General features: G+C 47.7%; 1 protein-coding gene across 1 annotated transcript in view; it reads right to left on the reverse strand.

Annotated features, from left to right (window-relative positions):
* Positions 1-14,679, reverse strand: part of LOC141175746 (neural-cadherin-like) — a 235,890-nt gene that overhangs the window by 28,831 nt on the left and 192,380 nt on the right. The window contains exons 17-18 of the mRNA XM_073659672.1: positions 14,337-14,620; positions 12,590-14,201 (exon numbers count right to left, since the gene is read on the reverse strand). Of these exons, the coding sequence (XP_073515773.1) occupies positions 12,590-14,201; positions 14,337-14,620 (1,896 nt within the window). The remainder of the gene's footprint in view (positions 1-12,589; positions 14,202-14,336; positions 14,621-14,679) is intronic.

The raw sequence follows: 14,679 nt of genomic DNA on the forward strand, positions 1-14,679 counted from the left end.
ATGCGGAGTTCCATAGAAAGGTGGTGCCGGAATTGTGGGCCCTGTAGCCTCAGAAGGAAAGACTACGGCAGCCAGAAAGCACCCTTGCAGTCCATCAAAACAACCCAACCCCTGGAGATTGTCGCTCTGGATCACGTCAAACTGTCACCCAGCAGATCAGGCTATTCCTATGCCCTGACCATGGTGGATCACTATTCCCGGTTCCTGGTGGTAGCCCCTGTCAAGGACCTGACAGCAGAAACTGCAGCAAGAACATTCCAAGCCTACTTCTGCAGACCCCATGGATATCTGGAAAAGGTGCTCACAGATCAAGGCCCTGCTTTCAAAGCTGAGCTATTCAAGGAATTCTGCCACCTGTATGGATGCAAGAAGATCCGGACTACGCCATATCATCCGCAAACCAACGGTATGTGCGAGAAAATGAACAACATCGTTATAGACCTGTTGAAAACCCTACCTTTGGAAGAAAGGAACCAATGGTCAGAAAAGCTACCTGACCTAGTGGACCTGTATAACCACATACCTGTGAGTTCTACTAATTGTACCCCAGCGTACCTTATGAGAGCAAGACCTGGAAAATTGCCCATGGACCTGGAGCTCGGAGTGGTAGAACCTGCTGCAGATACGTCCACTGAAGACTGGGACACAAGTCGGCAAGAGCAGTACAGGAAAGTACAGGCCTGTGTCGAAGACAGTCTAAACAAAGTGAGGGAAAAACTGGAAGAGCAGTATAACAAACATGCACCAGCAGAACCCTTGGTACCTGGAGAGATAGTGCTAAAGCGGAAAAGAAGAGGTCACAAGCTCGATGACCAGTGGGAAAGAGAGCCCTACACTGTGTTAAACTCCAGATTTGACAACAGTAAAACCTGCCTGATTAGTAAGGATGGAGGTAAGACAACCGCAACAGTCTCAAGAGACCACTTGAAGGTGTGCCCAGGTCTACTGAAGACAACGGAGGAAGAAGTACCTCCTATAGCACCGGAAGAACCCAATGAAGATGTACTTCATACAGTTCTAGGAGATTTCCCTGCAGACTGGCCTCAACATGATGGAAAAGTTATTATACCAGTAATACACTTCTATCAACCACAAGAAGAACCTGTGAGCGCCCTAGAGGAGCCTGCTCAGGAACAGGAAGAGTCCCCACTCAGAGGAGGATCACCAGTAGTGTTGAGCCACCCCCGTAGTGTTCGAGTTCGGTTCGGTTCGTCGAACACCCGTGTGTTCGTCGAACTGTTCGTCGAACACCTTCGAACACCGTTAAAACCAATGGCAGGCAAACAAAAACACATAGAAACACATAGAAAACACCTTCAAAGGTGTCCAAAAGCTGACAAACTGCTCAGAAGACATAACTAACACATGGAAAAGTGACAAGTACATATAGTCATGCGAAAATAAAAGAGGTGGAGGAGTAAAAGGAGGGGGAGACACAGATATAGGCATGTCATGCCCTTCTAAAATCCAAAAAGTGAGAAGCCGACACGGCCAGTCCGCTCCTGCCCGTGCCACCTCCGTGTCGCCGGGTTTGTGCCAGAGCCGTGGTGAACCCTGATGGCCAGCCCCCCTCTCCCAATACTGGTGCCTGTCCGCTGGTGGGTCGAGCGAGCCCCCCTGTGGTGGAGGCAGCTCTAAGCTTTTTAATTTAAATTGTCTCTCTAATTTGAATGAATACACTTTAAATCCATTTACAAGGATCTATTGGAGGGCAAGTCTCATGCCAGCAGCCGCGTAATTCCAGCTCCAGTAGCGTCCACTAAAGCTGCTGCAGTTAAAAAGCTTTTATAAGGATCGAGCTCGGCTGTCCACCGCAAGGCATCCTACTGCCAGTCCCAGCCCCTATGCCTTGGGGTGCCTCCTGATGCTCTTCACTGAGTATCCCATGGTCCCGAAGCATTTCCTTTCAAAAAATTAAGTGTCCAAACTACAGGTGGTGTAGCTTGCTTAACAGCCGGGATAATCCGCTGACTAGCAGACACTGCTACTAGGCACAAAGTATTTCCTGGGCTAGATGCAGTTAAAAATTTGTAATTAGATACTCTCGTTGGATGCTGAGAAAGCATTCCATAGAGTCTCCTGGCACGCCATATATGATTCTCTTAAAAAGCTTGGGGTAGGGGTCTAGGGGACCCTTTTATAGCCAAAATCACGGCCCTGTATCACAATACGTCACCTAGGCTGAAGATAAATGGAACTGTAGCACCCTGAGGGCTCGGTTGCTACAGAGGTATTGCACCTCACCCAGAGGTGTGATATCTCACTCTCAGGTAAGGATGGAGTGTGGATCAGGACCCGACACCTGCATGCATTACACCACATTGCCGTGGGGCAGGGCGACCAATATGCCTCTGAGATGGGCACGACAGTCCCTGTCCCTGGCTGGAGTGGGGGGAGGGAACACTGAGGAAGGGGAACCCTGTAGTGCAGGAGCAGGGAGGAAGCAGTTCCTGGGTGCATTGAGAAGGGAGTATAAAAGGTGGGCACCATCTTAGTTCAGTGCAGAGAAGTCTGAGCAGAAGTGGCAGGGAGCAGGGGCTCTGCATGAGCTCTGCTCCGGAGGCGGGCCTAGTAACAGAGGCCCAGGCCTGGAAGAGGGAGAAGGAAGGAAGAGGAGCGGAGAAGGCTCCAGGAACGAGGAATGAAGGGATCCCAGGGGTGCGGACGGGCGAGTCGCCACCGCACGCCCGAATCCACTTGCGTGGAGGGGTCAGGCCAAAGGGGGAGACCGGTCCCCGAAACTAGTGGAGGCAGGAAACGACCCTCAGCTAGAAACAGGAGGCTGTGACATTTTATGTGGCGCAGCCCCTCGCTACACCCGCTAGGAAGGCACCACATAGGGTCAGGGAAACTGGCGCCAAGTTTACCAAGAGGAGGCCCGAGGCAGCCGGACAGAAGGGTTGGTAAGAAAGGCCAGACAAAGAACACACAAAGGGGGTCCTGTGAAGCGCTCCAAAGTTATCTGGGAGTTGTCTGAGCCCCTCACCTGGTGAGCACAGTACGACGTGGGCAGCCGTTACCTGCAGACGTGGTCTGGATAATAAGAACTGTGAGTAAAGGCCCTGGACTGCATCACTGACTCCGTGTCGTTACTGCTGCTGCCCTGCACCATCACCCCCATCCTCCGCATACACTGCCCTGAGGCTATACTCCTCCCGTGGGGAGTTATGCTACGCTCTGCTGCACCCACAACACCAGCCTCAGCGGTCTGCCCTGGAGCGGCGGTTCACTCTGACCGCAATCCACGGGTGGCGTAGTCGGACATTTAAACATCAAAACCACATAAATAGTTCCGCCACTGGTTTGACCACCCTGAGCCACGGAACCCGGTCGCCGCCACGAAGACTACAACCACCAGCATCCACCAAAAAGGGTCCGGCTCCGGGTGTCCCAAGGCCCAGGGGGCGCGTCAGAACATTTTCATCACCTTTCACAATCACCAATGGGACAAGGCAGGGATGTTCTCTGTCCCCTCTCTTATACATCCTAGTGACGGAGCACCTGCTCTCATCAATTCGCCATAACCCCAATATTAGGTGGATTGAGGTGGGAGGCACCGAGTACAAGTGCTCTCTATTTGCTGATGATGTCCTAGTATATATCACTCAATCACATATATCCATCCATGCTGTTATGGCTGAAATAGATCACTTTGTTACATGGTAAAATTTTAAAATCAATGCAGCGAAGTCTGAGGCCCTCGATGTCTCCCTCCCCAAATCCATATAGGATTCCATCCAGTCCAACTTTCCCTTTGCCTGGCCCTCACAGGGTATCAAATACTTAGGAATTCCTATTCATAGAGACCTCTCCCGTCTATGTTATCTTAATTTTGGGCCCTTTATTGAACAACTCCATACAGACCACGGTTGGCAAGTTAGAACTGTAAGATTCACTACGTGAACCACTGGTGTTTTGTGGAAAAGCACATGTACACTGCGTTCCAAATTATTATGCAAAAAGTGTTTAGGAGTGATAAGGGAAGAATTTGTTTGTTTGTCAGTTAAACTCATTGATGGTGATGTGTGTCAGGGCTCTTTATATCACTGTAAGCAATTGCAGACACCTGTGCTAATTAGTTTGGCAGGTGTGTCCAATGAAAGGCAAGACTACTTAAGAAGGCTGTCTCACATTATTAAGCAGCCTACATTTTCTGGCAAAATGGGAAAGAAAAAGGATGTGTCGGCTGCTGAGAAGCAACAAATTGTGGAGTGTTTAGGTCAAGGCATGACTACAATCAACATTGTGCGATGATCAGGATGAAGTGTCTTGGCAATCAAGAAGTATGTAGCTGATTCACAGTACACACGTGTGCGTGCTGATAAGGGCAAATTGAGGACTCTTTCCTACAGGCAATTACATCAGGTTGAAAGAGCAGCGGCAAAAAAGCCTTGTCATAGCAGCAGACAAGTTTTTGAAGCTGCTTGTGCCTCCAACGTCCCACGAACAACAAGATGCAGGGTCCTTCAGAGGTTTGCAGCTGTGCATACGCCATCCTGTCGACCTCCTCTATCCACTTCACACAAGCAGAAACGGCTCCAGTGGGCCAAACATTACATGAAGACTGATTTCAAAACTGTTTTGTTCACGGATGAGTGCCGTGCAGCGCTCGATGGTCCAGATGGATGGAGTGGAGGATGGCTGGTTGATGGACACCCCACGCAAACACGGCTACAGCGCCAACAAGGAGGAGGTGGAGTAATGTTTTGGGCTGGAATCATGGGGAGAGAGATTGTCGGCCCCTTTAGGATCCCTGAAGGCGCTAAAGATGAACTCCATAATGTATGTGGATTTTCTCAAACAGCACTCCCTGCCATGGTTCAAGAAGAAGAACCGTGTATTTCACAGCAAGATCATTTTTCTGCATGATAATGCACCATCTCATGCTGCACATAAAACATCTGCATCTCTGGCTGATATGGGCATAAAAGGGAACAAACTTATGGTGTGACCCCCATGCTCCCCTGACCTGTACCCCATTCAGAACCTTTGGAGCATCATTAAAAGGAGTGTCTATGATGGCGGGAGGCAGTTCACATCTAAGCAACAGCTCTGGGAGGGTATTCTGTCCTCATGCAAAACAATTGAAGCAGAAACCATCCAAAACCAGACAAATTCAATGGACGAGAGAGTTCAGAAGCTCCTTTCGAACAAGGGGTCCTATGTGAAAATGTAACATCACCTAGAATAAAGTTTTGAGTTGAAAACTGTTTGATTTCAGTTTCTAACAACCTGCTAATGCTTATAATTTCAAAAATGACCATTTTTTTGGTCTTTATTAAAATGAAAAGGTTGATCGAAAAGTTTGGGGGATCTAAGAGTGTGGCAACCCAGTAGTCATGATTACTTCGAATTCTGACAATATGAGGGTCATGCTGCAGGTAGTGCAGCAAGAAGGCACTTATGTGTCTTGCGCATCTCGGAGCCCCAAAATTATTTTCCGGGCTAGATGCAGCTAAAAATTATTATTAATTTTAAATCTGGTGAAGCTTTAGTATAGATGGCCTAATAGGATCAGTGCTGCACACTGCTACAAAGCCCAAATTATTTTCCAGTCAAGATACAGATAAACATGATTAGTAATTTTAAATCTGGTGGAGCTTATTATAGATGGCCTAATAGGATCAGTGCTGCACACTGCTACAAAGCCCAAATTATTTTCCAGCCAAGATACAGATAAACATGATTAGTAATTTGAAAGCTTAAAACGGTTGGTAGGGTGATTTTAACCAATCATCAAGCTTTTACTCTCCCCAGGATGACACAGGGGTAGAAAAGTCGTTTCGGATCCATGATTTGTTCATCTTTATGAACGTGAGTCTGTCTACATTATCAGTGGAGAGCCGCGTGCGCTTATCTGTCAGCACACCACCAGCAGCGCTGAACACACGTTCAGACAGAACGCTGGCTGCGGGGCATGACAAGATCTCCAAGGCGTAAGTGGCTAGCTCCGGCCATTTATCCAGATTGGAAGCCCAAAAAGAGCAAGGGTCCAGTGACACAGTCGTGGCTTCAATGTTTACTTGGAGATACTCCTGTACCATCGTCTCTAGGCGTTGACTATGTGTCAGACTTCTTGTCTCCTGTGGCCTTGCAAAGGATGGGCTAAAAAAGTGGTGAAATGATTCCGCAAAATTGATGTTACCAGCAGATACTGTGGTTCTGTTACGGTTTGAGTGCTGAACACTTGACGGTCCCACGGTTGGCAAGTTGGAACTGTGAGATTCACTACGTGCACCACTGGTATTTTGTGGAAAAGCACATGTAAGATTCTGCAACAGTCTCTGCTGATACTCCTGCATGCGTGCATCCCTTTCTATGGCAGGAATAATTTCTGCAAATTTACTTTTGTACCGGGGATCTAACAGTGTGGCAACCCAGTAGTCAGGATTATTTCTAATTCTCACAATTCGAGGGTCATGTTGCAGGTAGTGCAGCAAGAAGGCACTCATGTGTGTTGCGCATCCAGGAGCACCAAGTCCCTGTTGTGTTGGTGGCGAGGTAACAATTATGCTTCCTTCCTCTGTCCTCTCCCCCCAACCTCGCACAACAGAAATGTGATCAAGGTCTCCCTCATCTGATGAGTCTTCCATCAGTTCGTCCTCCACTTCTTCCTGGGCTCCTGCACCTTCCTCACTAGTTTGGCTGCTACCATGCGCCCTGGTAAAACCATCTCCCCCACCCTCACATGCCTGCCGCCTTGGTGCTGCCGACCGTCTGGACCTTGCAGATGTTAGCCCTTCCGCATACAACTCCTCCTCCTCTACTTCCTCCACCTCCTCTTGTGCCACCACCTGACTCCGAATTCTGTTTAACATGTGCTCCAGCATGTAAATCACCGGAATAGTCATGCTGATAATGGCATCGTCAGCACTAAACATCTTCGTCGCCATTTCAAAACTGTGCAGAAGGGTGCATAGGTCCCTGATCTGAGACCACTCCTCCAGCGTGATTTGCCCCACCTCTGAATCTCGTTGGCCCAGGCTATACGTCAGAACGTATTGCACCAGGGCTTGTCGGTGCTGCCACAGTCGCTGCAACATGTGCAGAGTTGAATTCCACCGGGTAGGCACATCGCATTTTAGCCGGTGAAGTGGCAGGCCCAACGACTTCTGTAGAGATGTAAGTCGCTGAGCTGCGGGATGCGAACGGCAGAAGTGAGCACACAGCGACCGTGCCCTCTGCAGAAGGCCATCTAGTCTGGGATAGTGGGCTAAAAATTGCTGGACAACCAGGTTCAACACGTGAGCCATACAAGGCACGTGTGTGACATTGCCCCGGCGAAGGGCCGCACCCAGGTTTGCAGCATTGTCGCACACGGCCTTCCCTGGTTTCAGGTCCAGTGGAGACAACCATTCATGAAATTGGTTCTCCAGAGCTGACCACAACTCCTCAGCTGTGTGACTCACATTTCCCAGACATTTCAATGTAAAAACCGCCTGATGACGTTGAGCCCTACTGCCAGCATAGTAAGGAGGTGTGCAGGATCCCTTCTGCGCAGTTAGAAAGCTTGTGGCATGACCAGACAGGCTTTGGGTGCAGGTGGAAGACCGAGAGGAGGTTGAGGAGGCAGAAGCAGTGGAGGAACTTCGAGATAAAGAGGATTGACGCACAACTCGTGGGGACGGCAAGACTTGGACAGCAGCCCCTTGTCCTGCTGTCACCATAGTTACCCAGTGCCCAGTCAGCGACATGTAACGCCCCTCTCCATGCCTACTTGTCCAAGTGTCTGTGGTGAAATGCACCCTGTCACACACAGAGTTTCTCAAAGAAGCGGTGATGTTGTGTGCGACATGCTGGTGGAGCGCAGGCACACCTTTCTTTGAGAAGTAGTGCCGACTGGGCATCTGGTACTGGGGCACTGCGACGGACATAAGGTCTCGAAAATCCTCTGTGTCCACCAGGCGGAAAGGCAGCATTTCTGTAGCCAAGAGCTTGCAGATGGTGAAATTCAACCTCTTAGCTTTCTCATGGCTAGGAGGAAATGGTCTTTTACTTGTCCACATCTGAGGGACCGAGGGCTGGCTATTGTGCTTAGACGGGGTTGATAAGGGTGTCCCCGGCAAACTGCCGGTCTGTGAGGAAGATGCAGGCGGACATGTTAGGTTGCCTTGATCCAAAGGTGGTGCTATCGATGTCGGACAGCGCTCAACACCAGCTGGTGTTACCACCTCCAAAGAAAATGATGACCTGCCAATCACGCTGGCTGTTGCGGGTAAAGAGGTGGCAGGTCTGCGCCCCAAAACAGGTGTGACTGCTGTCCCCCCAGTCACAGAAGATGAAGAGGCCGCGGATGCACAAGATATGGCAGACGGTGGTTGGCCCGGCCGGCTAGGCCGCATTGTAGCAAACTGAGCTTCCCACTGCAACTTATGCTTCATGTCCATGTGCCGGTTCATGCATGAAGTACTCAAACTATGTATTTTTTGGCCTCTACTTAGCTTTTGCTGACAAATGTTACAGATAACACGAGTTGGGTCATCTTTATCGATCTGAAAAAATGCCCAGGCTATGCAAGGCTTAGCACCCATGCGACCTGAAGAGCCACCACGACTTGTGGTGAGAGGCAGAGTTGTGTTTGAGGATGCAGTTGTTGACGTGCTTCCAGTACTACGTCTCTGTCCAGGAAGGCGCAACCTGACCTCGTCGTCACTAGCATCTTCCTCCACCTCCTCTGCTGACCTCATCTCTTGGCTGACTGTGGGTTGACAGTAAGTGGGATCTCCAACCTCATCATCATCACCCTGTGCGTTATCACACCCGTCGTCCTCAGAGCCAACCTGTTCCTGCCCTGACAAAAAACTAAAGTTGTCGCTCCAATCAGGTATTTGAGTCTCATCATCGTCTTCCTCATTGTCTCCACCAACAGGAGTTACAGTTTGGGAATGAGGGTCTACATTATGGTCAGAACCTTCTGCGTCTGGTCCTGGATCCGACTCATAAAGATTCTGGGCATCAGTGCAGATCATTTCCTCGTCTGGATTCACAGAAGCGCTGGAGTCGACCTCTGATTCCCAGGCTATAGTATGAGTAAACAGCTCTGCAGACTCAACCATCTGTTCTACCTCATACTCAGACGGGCAGCTGGAGATTTGGGAGCTGTGAGGAAGCAAGTGCGATTTGGGTGACACCTTTGAGGACTGGAGTATTTGTGATGTTGAAGTTGATGTGGAGGAGAGCCCACTTAAAGGAGCACTTGATATCCGTTGAAGCACCTGCTGTTTTTGTGCCTCATCTGGAATTTGTAGCGATTGGCGTGGCCGTAAGAAAGGGATCTTATCACATTGTCCGCTAAAAGAAGTAGACATTTTAGTTTGGCTGGAAGATGGTCTTTCTTCTGCAGATGTTACTGTTGCTTTAACACCTACCCCACGGACACAACCTTTTTTCCCCTTCCCAACACGCCTATTCCCCTTTCCACCAGCAGCAGGCCTTTTTCCACTCATTTTGGTGGTTAACTAATTCACAACTCTGGAGTTGTTTGCACAAAAAAACAATGGATGGGAACCGAGCAGAGCTGAGTGGCCAAACTGTGGTATTAGGCCAAAACTATTGGCTGGGTTAGATGCAGAAAAAAATTATATTCAATTTGCAACCTGATGGAGGTCAGTATAGATGGACTAATAGAATGATGCTATGCCCAAAAGATTTTACTTCACTAGGTGCAGTAAAAAAATTGGTATTCTATACACAGGTGGTATATCTTGCAACACAGATAGGCTACTCCACTGACTAACACACTCTGCAATAGGCCAAAAAGGATTAGCTTTGCTAGATTCAGCCAAATGCTGTGAAAAAAACTTGCACAGCACTGGCACAGACCTGCCTGGCAAAAACTGATAGGAACTGATGCAACTTAGTCCTGAAAAGGACTCCAATTACAATTAGTCTTTACTCCCACAATCTATCTATTTAAGAGCACAGACCTGCCTGATAAAAGTCGTAGGAAATGCTGTAACCTAGTCCTTAAAAGGACTGCAATCACAACTATTCCCTACTCCCAAGCTATCTGTAGATTTGTGCGAAAATTGGCTTGAAATTAACAAGGTATAGCGCACACAGCAACAGCGGTGCCGTCTAACACGCAGCTGCAGCAGTGAGAAAATGGTGGCGACGGGGAAAATGGCTGGGTCTTATAGGGCAAGGACATGTGACATACACTGCCAATCACACATGCCCTTGCTTGTGTGAAAAAAAGCACTTCGCTCCGTGTGTGCGCTGCTGATAGGCTGACAGATTGCACCTCCCCACTGCAAATGCGGGAAAGAGAAAAAAAAATGGAGATCTTCATTGTTCCTGCAGAGATCCATCCCCTGCCCCTCCCCCCACCCCGCTGTACACTCAAACTGCGGATTAACATTAATTTTCATCATTACTGAGAAAAAATCCAGTTATGATTTTGGTGCACGAACAGTTATCGAACATAACCTCGAACAGCCGAATTTTTATCAAATCGTTCGTGTTCGCCGAACGGCTCGAACACCGCCCAAAACAGCTCGAATTTGAGATTGGCGAACAGTTCGAGTAGAACAACGCTCATCTCTAATCACCAGTTGAAGCAGAGCATGAAGGCCCAGTGAACAGTGCACTTGCCAGTCCCATAGAGAGATTAAGGCAGTTCTATAATCTACCAGCACGTACACCTGATAGGTTAGCAGAGGGTGCATGCACAGACACCAGTATCACCCCAGTGCTACGAAGGTCCACACACAGCACACAAGGCCAAATCCCTGCCAGGTATAGGGAATGAGTTAAAAATGCCTAAAGTATAAATAGTTACCCAGTTAGGTATTGCCTACTGTTATTATTTATGTGAACTGAAAATATACAGTACAGACCAAAAGTTTGGACACACCTTCTCATTTACAGATTTTTCTGTATTTTCATGACTATGAAAATTGTACATTCACACTGAAGGCATCAAAACTATGAATTACCACATGTGGAATTATATACTTAACAAAAAAGTGTGAAACAACTGAAAATATGTCTTATATTCTAGGTTCTTCACAGTAGCCACCTTTTGCTTTGATGACTGCTTTGCACACTCTTGGCATTGTCCCCCCAATGTATGGGGGGACAATGAGAAGCATCTTACTGTGTGGTTGGCACTCTGAGGGACACTATATGTGTAGGGGGTGCTGTGGGGCATCAATGTGTGGGGGAACAATGAGAAGCATCTTACTGTGGGGGAGGGGGCAATCTGAGGGACACCATGTATGTAGGGGGTGCTGTGGGGCATCATTAAGTGGGGGAGGGGACACTGAGGAGCATCTTCTTGTGTGGGGGCACTCTGAGGGACACCATTTGTATATGGGGTGCTGTGGGGCATCAATGTGTGCAGGACACTGAGGACCATCTTACTGTGTGAAAGATGTGCTGTGGAGACCTCATATTGTGAGGTGGCACTGTAAGGGACATCATGTGTGAGTGGGTACTCTGGGGGCATAGTGGGGAATTTCGGTCACGAAAGGGGTTTCATAGTTAGTTTTACAAAGGGGCACTATTTCTGCATGGGAGAACTAAAAAGGACTGGGTTTGGTTAAGGGAGCGGTTTAGCATAAAAAATTAGTCGGTGTAGCCAGTGTGTGCCGCCGGACATGTCCCTTTTTCCAAGGATGAAACTTTGCACTGAAGGGGCACTGCTGTAGAGCCACAGGCTGGAGACCATTGCTCTGGAGACTGCCTTTATGATCCTTTTATTGCAAAAAAATGAAAAGTACTTGACCCACAAGCAGACGAGACGGAAATTTTTGCATTTCCTCCGCGCCCGATATCTGATCCTAAAATATATAATTTACAGCATGTGAATGCGTTCTGCATTTCTAAAACCAAAGCCGCTTGTGAGCCGACCTTTATCTCCAGTGTAAATGTTGTCACCGCGCTGCGCTAGCGCTCCGTATAATCAACTGCGGGTACGCGGCACCGAAGCGCATAACATTAGAGCCGTCTCCAGCTATTAGACTAAGTATATATCCATCGAGCAGGGCCTGACGTTCCAGGGGAGCAAAACATCAAGATTAATGGTTTCAGTAAATTAGAGAAACGAGCAAAAGGTTGACCGCCACATCTGAATGCCAATAAATGCAAAATAATGCAACGGGGACACCAAACTGGAGACAGGACACGGGATTAATGGCATTTTACTGACATGTAGAGCAACAGCCGGAGAGGAACGGGATGAGGGAGTCATTATTTTAGGTGATTTAAAAGGCAAGAAAAAACCCCTATATAATGTGAAATGCCAGGCGGGTGTACGCCGATCAGATGAGGAATTAAAGTCTGGGTGGATTGTAGAAGAAACTGAATGCTCATTTATTATCTTTTCATTTATTTCAAAGAAAAAAATGGAGAAGAATAGGATTGATCACAGGAATCTGCGACCAAGCACAAAGAAAGAGAAAAAGCTTCTGGAACAATCGGGGGCATACAAAAGGAATGCGTGTAATCGTTCTCGCTCTCCCGCTCCCCTTGTAGTGACTTCCAGCTAAGTTGGAACTTCAGTGCAAAGCATGGAGGAAAAGCAAACAGCCTGAGCTTTTGAAAAGACCTCACAAAGCTATCACAGATGATCTCGTGCTTCTCTTACCTCCGTGGACATAAATGTAGACTTCTTTGTGTCCAGCTTGGTGACCGTGGTCATTCTCGTCACCGACGGTTATGGTCAGCGTATTTGTGGCGCTCATTGGTGGTCGTCCGCTATCAGTAATGATGACGTGAAGTTGTAACTCTTTTTCATGCTCTCTATCGAATGCTCTAAGAGTCTGGACTGATGCCGTGTTATCCCCATGATCAACCAGAAGGAAGTCAGTAGAATTTTGCTGCTCGTTGGGTATTGAGAATCGAAAGGGTGGCCCATTCTCCGGAGAGTCCAGGTCAACTGCATGCAATAAATAAGAGCTGTCGTTCAACCGCAAAGTCTGAGGGAAGGCGGTATTTTCCCAAACTACGGGCAGGTATATCCCATCAAACATGGGGCCATTATCATTTACATCCAACAGGGAGAGGAGAATAGCTGTGGTGCCAGTTTGTGCCGGAGAACCTTCATCAGTAGCCAAAATGACTAGACTGTAAGAGGATAGGACTTCCCTGTCCAGTGGTTTTAATACCATTATGTGGCCTTCTTGGTCAACAAAAAATTCCTCAAAAATATCAGATTCCGGTGCAATACTGTAAGTAATTTTCCCATTTTCTCCAGAATCGGCATCTGTCGCTATGACATTGGCGATGATGGTACCGAGTGTTATGTTTTCGTAAAAAGGATCCACCTTCGTCAGTAAAGGGCTGAAAATCGGTGCGTTGTCGTTGGCGTCTTGTAGCACTATCACACATCGGGAGATGCTGGAGAAGTCTTTATCTTCTACTTTAATGCTGAGGTTGAACCAACGCTCCTGAGGATTCTCGTAATCCAATTTCTTCTTGAGCTTAATCTCCGCCTGGTCGTTTTTTATTGGGTTTTCGATGTAGAATTTCTCATCTGGATCTCCATCAACGATGCTAAAAGTGAGCAAAGCGTTGTCACCAACATCTTCATCCACTGCAAAGACTCGGAGGACAGTGGAGTTGACTGCGTTGGTCTCCAAGATGGTGGATTTCCAAGTTTCTTGAGTAAATTTTGGTGCATGGTCATTGGTGTCTAAAACGGTGATGGTGGCTGTAGCAGTGGATGACAAACCTCCGCCATCTTTAACTTCAACCAGAAGTGAGAAAGAAGCATTAATTTCTCTATCGAGATTACCCTTGGCCGTATAAATAGTTCCAGTATTATGATTTATGTTGAACATTTCAAGGCCCAACACATCTACTGGATTGGACAGTATTGAGTAGGTCAGAATAGCGTTTAGTCCATCATTTTTATCATCTAGGTCTATGGCGGACATCTCCATAATAGAAGTATTGGGAGGAGCATGTTCTACCACACTAGTGTTGCATATGTTAAGGGAACAGATGAACTGGGGGGTGTTGTCATTTATGTCCTGCACATAGATGATCACATCTGTGAATCCAGTGAGTCCGTCGCCTTCGTCATCAGTGGCCAGTACCACAAATCTCCAAACTGCATGTTCTTCTCGATCCAATGGTTTCACGGCAAAGATGCTTCCAGTCTTCTCATCAATGGTGAATATGTTCTCTGCTCCGCTTCCATGTAGAGAATACTTGATTCCTTCGGGCTGATCATTATCTGGATCGGTGGCTGAAACCTAAAAATGGTGAGAAGGAATGGTTTAAGACAACTTGCAACCTACTTTAAATTGAATTGGTGCAATTTGGTCCCTTCTTAGTAAGTGAGATCCTTATGTCTAAGCCAACATTTTGCCTACCTTGTAGGAACTTACCTGCAGAACAAACACCGGTAAATCAGCCAACTCCTCGGTCACGCTTCCTCTGTACTCATTTAACGAGAAGACTGGCGGTTCGTCATTTTTGTTCAACACGTTGATCGTCACAGTGGCAAAATCTTCCCATTTACCATCGGAGGCCAACAGGGTGAGCACATAGACCTTAACGTCTTCGTAATCCAAGGGGTGGACAATAAGGATCGCTCCGGTCTCTGGGTTCAGATCTAGCACTCCGCCAATATTCCCGGCTGTGATTTGGTATCGGATGTTGGCATTCATTCCTGTGAAGGCATAGACTTTGTTGATAATGGTATGGAGATATCTACGAATCTGGCATACG

Source organism: Phyllobates terribilis, unplaced genomic scaffold, assembly GCF_046119375.1.
Source record: "Phyllobates terribilis strain yellow unplaced genomic scaffold, ASM4611937v1 Scaffold_14__1_contigs__length_39327217, whole genome shotgun sequence".
NCBI lineage: Eukaryota > Metazoa > Chordata > Amphibia > Anura > Dendrobatidae > Phyllobates > Phyllobates terribilis.